This window comes from Penaeus chinensis, chromosome 20 (assembly GCF_019202785.1).
Source record: "Penaeus chinensis breed Huanghai No. 1 chromosome 20, ASM1920278v2, whole genome shotgun sequence".
In the NCBI taxonomy this organism is placed as follows: Eukaryota; Metazoa; Arthropoda; class Malacostraca; order Decapoda; family Penaeidae; genus Penaeus; species Penaeus chinensis.
In genome coordinates this window covers 16,020,223-16,030,222 of record NC_061838.1, presented here as the reverse complement: position 1 = coordinate 16,030,222, position 10,000 = coordinate 16,020,223, and the positions used below count along the sequence as shown (strand labels likewise).

Sequence of the window (10,000 nt, the reverse complement as noted above, 5' to 3'; positions counted from 1 at the left end):
TTATGACATCATAATCACATGGGAAATCTGAGGGAAATTCAGAATGCCAAGATGTCACTTTTTTCAAGACAGATGCAAGGCAATCAGAAATTGCAAATAGAGGCCTCATCATTGGGGTGAGGGAAAGTAATTCCTCTTCCAATGAAGTAACCAGTGAACTGGTTATCTCCTGCTTGATGGTATACATGTGAATAAGATGGGAGGAGGAGGGCACCCTGAACAACTGCCCATGTTCCAGATGCCCCTTCACCAAGGCAGCTAAAATTCATATAAAGACTTACAAGCCGCAAAACAACTACATGCAGATGGGATTCATCACAGAAAGTTATTAAAGTGAATTTAGATAAATAACATTGCCAACATTGCCTCCAGTTCGCCTAGCAGTATGTGGAGAGCGTACGGGAAGCTTCATTGCTGGATGAGAAATAACAGGTGTAAATATCATTATCCTCTTTCAGTTTGCTCATACTTAGCTCAAATTTTAATAAGTGGGGTGGATTTTCATGCATGGTGTTGGTGAACTTACTGTAAAAGAAGGGAAATTCATTTTAGACAGATATTTTGAAACTGTTAGAAGAAATATTTCTCCCATCAGCACATTGCTATCCTTTGGTCCTTCCCAGAAACAACCATGTTTGTGAAGGATAACTGCCAAATACACACATCAAGGGCTTTTACGAAATGGTTCTATAACCTAAACCACATGGAAGTCCTTCCACAACCAAGCAAGGTATGTGGCTCAGACCCGATGAAAAATGTTTGGCTGAATATTGTCAGAGTTTAGGAAACGGTTAATGAAAGAATCCCCCAATAGCTAAAAAAATGGAAAGTGTTACAAAGGAAACCACACATAATCATGCCATCTCTGTCCCAGGGATTAGACAAGGTTGTGAATAACGATAGATTGTCCTTATTATAACAATGACTGCCCCCTGTATTGGTCTTTCTTTTCTCCAATGGTTACCATTTTTCTTTTAACCCTTTTGCCCCATGTGGCAAGAATACATGCCATGTCCACTGTAATACACATTTATTTCTTGTATTTACACATAGATGGCTCTACAAGTTCTTAATCACCAAATAGCCAGTTATCAGAACTATCTATCTCACCTGTTTAACCTCTTCCTTCACTTTAGGAAAGGGTCTTTTGTAGCATTTCATTGTCTAAAATATTTTAATGATAATTTAATAATCATAACATCAATAACAATAATAACAGTATTGATAGTAATGGTATTAATAAGAAAAACACATTTTCTCGCTAATTCAAGATAGACTCCTTGCCGGCTGAGCACATGTGGAGGCATCTGTATGTAACAAAATTCACCAAAAACTACAGGGGACAGAACATAAATCCGGGGCAAATGGGTTCACAAATAAACCGATAGTAAAAATATTTTCAAAATAAATAGGCACCCTTCCAGTTATTCAATTTACTGAATCCCCAGGCAAAGAAAAAAGAGAAAAATATATATAATTATGTATATGTATATATTTATTTATAAGACCAGTGATTCTAAATAAAAGGTATAACAAAAGTTCCTCAGCACTCACGCACATGAACACCATTATTGTATCCCTACTACGGTTTTGCGTTCAGTTGCTCTAAAATGTCATTTTATCAATTGGGTAACACATGAAAATAATATATAAATGCAAGTATACCATTTTTATCTACACCTACGCATATACTGTAAATGGATGTGCACTGACAAACAAAAGGAAATAAATAGTGAATAAATGACAAAAGTATAGAGCGCTATGAACTGCCCATTTCCTCAGAACTCTCTCTCTCTCTCTCTCTCTCTCTCTCTCTCTCTCTCTCTCTCTCTCTCTCTCTCTCTCTCTCTCTCTCTCTCTCTCTCTCTCTCCCTCTCTCTCCCTCCCTCCCTCCCTCCCTCCCTCCCTCCCTCCCTCCCTCCCTCCCTCTCTCTCTCTCCCTCCCCCCTCTCTCCCTCCCCTCTCTCTCTCTCTCTCTCTCTCTCTCTCTCTCTCTCTCTCTCTCTCTCTCTCTCTCTCTCTCTCTCTCTCTCTCTCTCTCTCAGATATTAGATATTAGATATCACACAGGAAATGCAATAGGAGTAAGTTTTTAATTTTTTTTATATCCATCTTCTTTGGAAACACCCAGGTAGTACTTCCTCGAGTTGAAACAAGCAAACATGTATTTTCTCACTAGGCAGTTCAAATGTGGATGCGACTCCTCAGAAAGATGCCACAACTTATGGAATACAAATTGTGAAAACTAATGAGATTTTAGCATTAGAAACAAATTATGCATAATGTTTTGGTCCTCATTACCAAGTATTGACATAGTATTGACATGGATGCCACACACACACACACACACACACACACACACACACACACACACACACACACACACACACACACACACACACACACACACACACACACTCACACACTCACACACTCACACACTCACACACACACACACACAGAGACACACACACACACACACACACACACACACACACACATACACACACACACACACACACACACACACACACACACACTGATAAAACTTTTGTATATTTATTGTAACTCTACTGCGGTTTTGCATCCAAATTATGTTCTATACTGAAGAATATGTAACATGTTTTCTGTTTATTTAATCCGTATTTGGTGGCTAAAAAAAAAAATCTTCAATAGTTCGATCAGATGGTGTAGCCACGGTCCACAAGAAGCATTTACAAAGGTATCAACAATTTTTTTTAAGATTTTTATTTGATTTAGCTGCTGTGCATAAACATTTAAAGAATGAAGCATTTTCATGTTTCAAGAAGTATGCAGCTATAATTGAAAATTATTGTGTTGAAAGAAGGGAGACATACTGCCTCACTTCTATAGGTGTTGCCATTTCGATAAACAAACAATTCCAGGAAATTGCATTTTTAAAAATATCTGATAACAAAGTCAGTGATATCTGATATTACATGTTTTGTTATCACGTGCTTGAAGAAACATAAAGATAAAATGGTTAAAGTAGTTTCCAAAAACAGAGTACTAATACACTTGTTGGTCATTTTTTTTTTTTTTTATTCTACCAATCACAATCCTTGTTACAAACAGCCTAGGGTTTTTGCCTTGTTCATATAAATACTATTTACTCAATGTTTACTACAATGTTGTGACAGACATATAATACTGAAATATAATTCCGCAACTGAACATATATATACATATGTAGATAGATAGATAGATATAGATGTGCATAAACACATATATACATATATATATATATACATAGACATATACACAAAACTTATATATGTATATATAAGTATATATACATATATATAAATATACATAAATGTATATATATATATACATATACACATTTATATATGTATAAATATATGCATATACATAAACATATGCATATACATATACATATACATATGCATAAACACATACATATACACACACTTATATGTGTGTATAAATATACACACACACATTTATATATATATATATATATATAATATCTTGATACATATATATATATGTATATATATATTCATATACATATATGCATATATATATATAACATATACACACACATATATAACTATATATATTCATATATATAGTTAAATATTTATATACTTTCTCTCTCTATGTTTATGTTGATAAATATATATGTATGTATGTATGTATATATATTCTAATGTTAATATGTAAATATATATATACATATATATATCCCAATGCTGCCGGGGAAAATTAAACTGAAATGGGGAAAAAGCTGTGCTCATTTTTTATATTTTTGTGAAATGTCTCTGCTAGTGCTTAGCCACAAAGGAATCAATTAGTAGACCTTGTGACCTTACGTGATTTGAATATGCGGGAAAAAGACAATTTTTTACCAGTGCTATGAATATTGATGGTGTTATTTTTATTATGAACATTATAATTACTATAATGTTATAAACATTAGTAACAGCAAAATAAGAGAAAGTAAAATATTTTTGTAAATCAAATAAAAGGGTAAATGGGTGAGACAGGCAGTACTTGTAATTGGCTCATTGGTGACTTATTACAAATGTAGCCATCTAAGTGTAAAAATAGAACATGCCGTGTACATATATGCAGTGCCCATCGGCATTGGGATATATATTTTTATATTATATATATTTATATATATATATATACATATACATACATATATGCATGTATGTTTATATATAGTTACACATTTTCCCGCTAATTCAAGGAATGGGAAAATCAAGATCGGTCACTAGGGCTACTGATAAGACTCCTTGCTGGCAGAGCACGTGTGGAACCATCTGTATGTCACAACCTTCACCAAAAACTATAGGGGGCAGAACATAAATCTGGGGCAAATGGGTTAATAGTATTGGAAAGAAAAATGCATTTTCCTGTCAATTTAGTAATGGGGAAATCAGATTTGGTCACTAGGGCCAACTGATAGACTCGTTGCTGCTGAGCACACATGGAGCCATCTCTATGTAACAAAACATACAAAATGTATAAATACATATATATGTATATATATATATATTATAACCCCACTGACATTGGGTTAAATATGTATATATATATATATATATATGAATATATATATTATATTTATATATATATATATATATATATATATATATATGAATATATGTATTATATTTATATGTGCATATATATGTGTGTGTACATATATTTATATATATATTTATTTATTTATACAGATAAACACATATATATGTATATTTTTATGAGCTTCCTTAACTGACCATCAGGGAGATTTTCATTTGTATTTTGTTACCAGAACTGGCTGTCGTTTTTATGTATACATTTATATATATATATATAAATATATATATATATATATAGTAGATATATGTATGATATACATATATAACATAAATATATGTACACACAAACACACATATATGTGATATATACATATATATAATATTTATACATGTATGTTCATACTCTCACAAGTGTGTATATATATGCACATGTATATGTAAATATATGCATATATGTATAGAAATATATTGAAATACATATAATACAAATACATATATAAAATTTATATATATTTTTTTCTTTCTCTTTTTTAGGTGTATATAAATACACATATATATATGAATATATATACATATATATAAATATATATCCATATATATAAATATATATCCATATATATAAATATATTCATATATGTAAATATATATCCATATATTTATTTATATGTAAATATTATTCATATATATATAGAAATACACATTTTTGTGTGTTTATATATATATATATATATATATTTTTATATTATTTATATGCATATGTATGTGTATGTATATGTGTATATTTATATGTATACATATATGTGTATATGTATATACATATATGTATATATATATGTATATATACCTATATGTATATATTTTTTCTTTAATTATGCTTGCATATATACATTTCTGTTTTTTTTTTTTTTTCCTTTTTTTTTTTTTTTGTCTATAGTTTATATTTCAATATATATTTTAGTAAGTGAATTGTTAAAGAATTACTTGCTAATTAAACTATTTGAAACATTAACATTAAACCAGGTAATGAAACAGTATTCTGACTTTTATATTTATTTAAAATCTTGTAGGAAGTGACAAACAGTCCTGTTAGTGGACAAATATTGGCAACAGGAGGAAACACCTATGTGATTCAACAAGGAATTGACACAGAAACCCACTCACTGCTCAACACTCGCGCCTCACCACAAACGGTAGGTGACAGACAAATTTTTTAAACAGCTTTTCATGAGAATGTTATTGATTGCCTTCAGAAGAACATTTAGTGACTACCCTGATGTACTACATGAATTATTAAAGGTGTAGGCGCTATTTTGTGATACACAATGGCAAGTTCCCAAACTTGTCAGATGAAAATGGTGCACAAGATTGGACAGCTTGAGGAGCACAAAGTAAAAAAAAACCTACATGCCTCATACTTTAAAGATATTTCTTTGGTATTACATTTTGCCATATTATTGAATTGTATATTGTAACCCAACTCTATTCATTCTCTGCCACTATCTATCCCAAAATACATGTAAATATGTATATTTCTATATTCTTATATTTATATATTTGTGTATATCCATCAGTTGATTTATCTATCCAAATATATATATATAGATAGATAAATATATTTATTTATTTATATTTATGTTATATATTGTATTTATATTTATATATGTTATACATTGTATTTATATTTATATATATGTTATATATTGTATTTATATTTATATATATACATATATTATATACTTATATATATGCATATATATATATATATATATATATATATATATTTATTCTATACTAATATATATGCATGTATATATATATATTATATATATATTATATATATTATATACATATATATTATATACATATATACATGTATATAATATATATATGTATATAATATATATATATAAATATATATATATAATATATATGTATATATATATGTATATAATATATATATATATGTATATAATATATATATATATGTATATCATATATATATATATATAATATATGTATAATATATATATGTATATAATATATATATGTATATAATATATATATATATATATATAATATATAATATATATATATGTATATGATATATATATATGTATATAAAATATATATATATAATTATATATATATATATATATATATATATATATATATATATATATGTAGTAGATGATATTGCATCCTACTACTTGGTCTGGTCTATATCTCTTTATGGAGTGATTGTTGTGGGTGTGAGTGCCTATAGGTATGGCTGGGTGCTACAGTAGGCCCCCCAGTTTGCTAAAAACTGGGCAGTCCATGTGTTCCTGCTGCTGTTGTGGTGGTCGTCTCATGGATCAGGAAATGCTGATCTCAGTGCCGGATTCTGGAGCTCAATTACATGTGCGCTGTGCAACTGTATAGGGAACGAGGGGAGCCCACAGTCCAATGAGTGCGGACATGGTTCAGGACCTGGTCTGACGCACCATGGGAAACTATGCTGAACTTCAGGTTGCGGGGTCAAGAGTGAGTTAAGCGAGTGAGCAAAATACCATGGTGTGTCACTCCATGGGTCACCAGTGTAGTAGATATTATTGTATCTATTAATTGGACTGGTTTATATCTCTTTATGGAGTGATTTTGTGGGTGTGAGTGCCCACAGGTATGGCTGGGTGTAATGGGTGCTGAAGGTGAAGCTGGAGATCAACAGGGGAGCCAGTAGACTCCCCATTCAGGTAAGGACTGGGCAGTCCTTGTGTTGCTGCTGATATTCTCATGGTCGTCTTCTGAAGGATCGGGGAATGCTGATCTTGGTTTTGGATTCTACAGCTTAAGTACACGTGCGTTGTGGAACCGTGCAGGGAACGAGGGGAGCCCACAGTCCAATGAGCGTGGACATGGCTGTGGACCTGGTGTGACCCAACCTTGAAAACTACGCTGAACTTCAGGTTGCGGGGTCGTGCTGCTACACAGTTTTATTTATATACATATATAATCACATATACATATATACATATACATATATATATACATAAATATATGTGTGTATATATATTCATATATATACATATATATACTTATATGTGTAGATTCATATAAATACATATATTTAAACATTCACATATATATACATATATACATATATATATGTTTATATGTATATATATAATGTGTATACATATATGTGTGTATATATATTTATATATATACAAGTATATACATATATATATATATATATGTATGTGTGTGTGTATGTGTATGTGTATGTGTGTGCGTGTGGTGTGTGTGTGTGTGTAATATATATAAATATATATATTTATATATGAATAAGTAAATGTATATATGTATATATATATGTGAATATACACACATATAATATGAATATATACATGAATGTATATATATACATATATATGTGTGTGTGTGTATATCTATCTATATATATATGTGTATATATATATATATATATATATATATATATATATATGAATGCGAGTATATGTATATACATATATATGTGTGGGTGTCTGTGATATACATACATATATATATATATACATATATGAATATATATATAAATATATATATATGTAATACATATATATAAAATATATATATATATGAATATTTATATGTAATATATATATATATCTATGTGTGTGTATATATATATATATATATATATATATATATATATATATATATGTATATAGTGCAGGGTTGGGTTTTGGACATCTAAAACCTGTTTGGATAGGACAGGCAGTCAAAAAAGTCTTTTACCTGTTTTACATGGGTTTTGGACAGTTTAAACAGTCCAAAACCCATCCAAAACTGTCCAAAACCACTTACCACATACATAAGCTGTGTGACATATTATCATGATGAATAACACTGCAGAATGAATGCATCTGTATTGTCTGACACACATGTATGATTGTTGTTGTGACAAAAATGTTCAATACAGAAGTGCATTAGAGAAACATTTATGTTTATTATTATCATATTGTAACATATTGCACATAATACAGTATAAAGTCTGTCATGCTTTTAGTAAAAGTAATGTTTCTAAGAAAATAATAGTAGAATAATTGTCTCTTTGATATAACTACTCTTTATTACAGCATATTTGCATCATTTGCATGTTTACAACACAAACTTTTTTTTAACATACCCACAATTAATAACAAAACCATAATTTCATATTACTAAATCCCAGTAATCAACTAAAAGTTATATACTTTTTGAGTCATATGACTGCTTAACCCAATGCCAACGGGCATGGCGTGAACATACATGCTATTCCCACTGTGAGTTTCATATTTGATTTTTTTTCACATAGATGGCTACACTTATACTAAGTCACCAGTTATGAGTACTGCCTGTCTCGTCCGTTTACCCTTTTCTTTGATTTATGAAAATATTTTATGTTATCTTATTTTGCTGTTACTAATGTGTGTAACATTATAGTAATTATAATGTGTATAATAAATACAACACCATTGATATTGATAGCACTAGTAAAAAAAAAAAAATTCTGCCAATTCAAATCAGGTAAGGTCACAAGGTGTACAAATTCACAAAAAATATAGAAAATGAGCACAGCATTTTCCCCATTTTTTATTCATTTTCCCTGGCAGTATTGGGTTATCATGCTCACAAAAACTAACTAGAAAAAGAAACTTTTTCATCTCAGCAAATGGCTAAATCAATAAAGTTTTCATAATGACATGTCTTCACATGCCCATGATGAACAACTCAAAATAGAAAGATAATTTGGTTCATTAAATTTTGAAAATTCCAGTGATAGCTAAAGAAATAACATTAACTATGGTATTTCTGAAATCTCAGAAAATAACTAAAGGTATTCATATAATGAATAACTACAACAGAATGAATATACATTTAATAAAAAGCTCCAAACATACTTTCACATTTTTATAATAACAATAAACTTTAAACATTATTTAGACTTGTTTTTTGACCTGTTTGATTCCAGTAACAGATAAAGAAATTAAATATCATAGAACATGTTCTGACATGCTCACAAGAAGTAACTTGACCATTATGAACATTATTTTCTCAGAATCTCAGCAAACATATAAGAAATTTGTTACTTTTTTATATAACCTGTCTCTGCATGTCCAAGATAAAAAAAAGTCACAACATATAAAGATTCTTAGTAATCTAACTCTTGGGGGCCTCCTAACATTCTGTTGCAGAATACAATTTTCTAAGCTTTCTCTAATCCCAGTTTGTTATGCAACTTGGTAAGAAATAAACCAAATAAACTAAAAATTCTCTCTGCGGATGAAGTGGATGCACTTTGAAGTGTAACCATCAGGTCTACAAACCCAGGAGGAAAGTTTGTGGGCTTTCCTACTGCCTTCCACCAAGTGTCAGGCTCCATTGACCAGGCAGCTGGCTTA

At 30.0% G+C, this 10,000-nt stretch overlaps 1 protein-coding gene across 1 annotated transcript in view; it reads left to right on the top strand.

Annotated features, from left to right (window-relative positions):
• Nucleotides 1-10,000, top strand: part of LOC125035917 — a 95,215-nt gene that overhangs the window by 8,159 nt on the left and 77,056 nt on the right. Inside the window, exons 2-6 of the mRNA XM_047628228.1 lie at nt 5,645-5,767; nt 5,924-5,965; nt 6,872-7,049; nt 7,310-7,486; nt 9,930-10,000. The exon at nt 9,930-10,000 is cut by the window's right edge and continues 49 nt beyond it. Of these exons, the coding sequence (XP_047484184.1) occupies nt 5,645-5,767; nt 5,924-5,965; nt 6,872-7,049; nt 7,310-7,486; nt 9,930-10,000 (591 nt within the window). The remainder of the gene's footprint in view (nt 1-5,644; nt 5,768-5,923; nt 5,966-6,871; nt 7,050-7,309; nt 7,487-9,929) is intronic.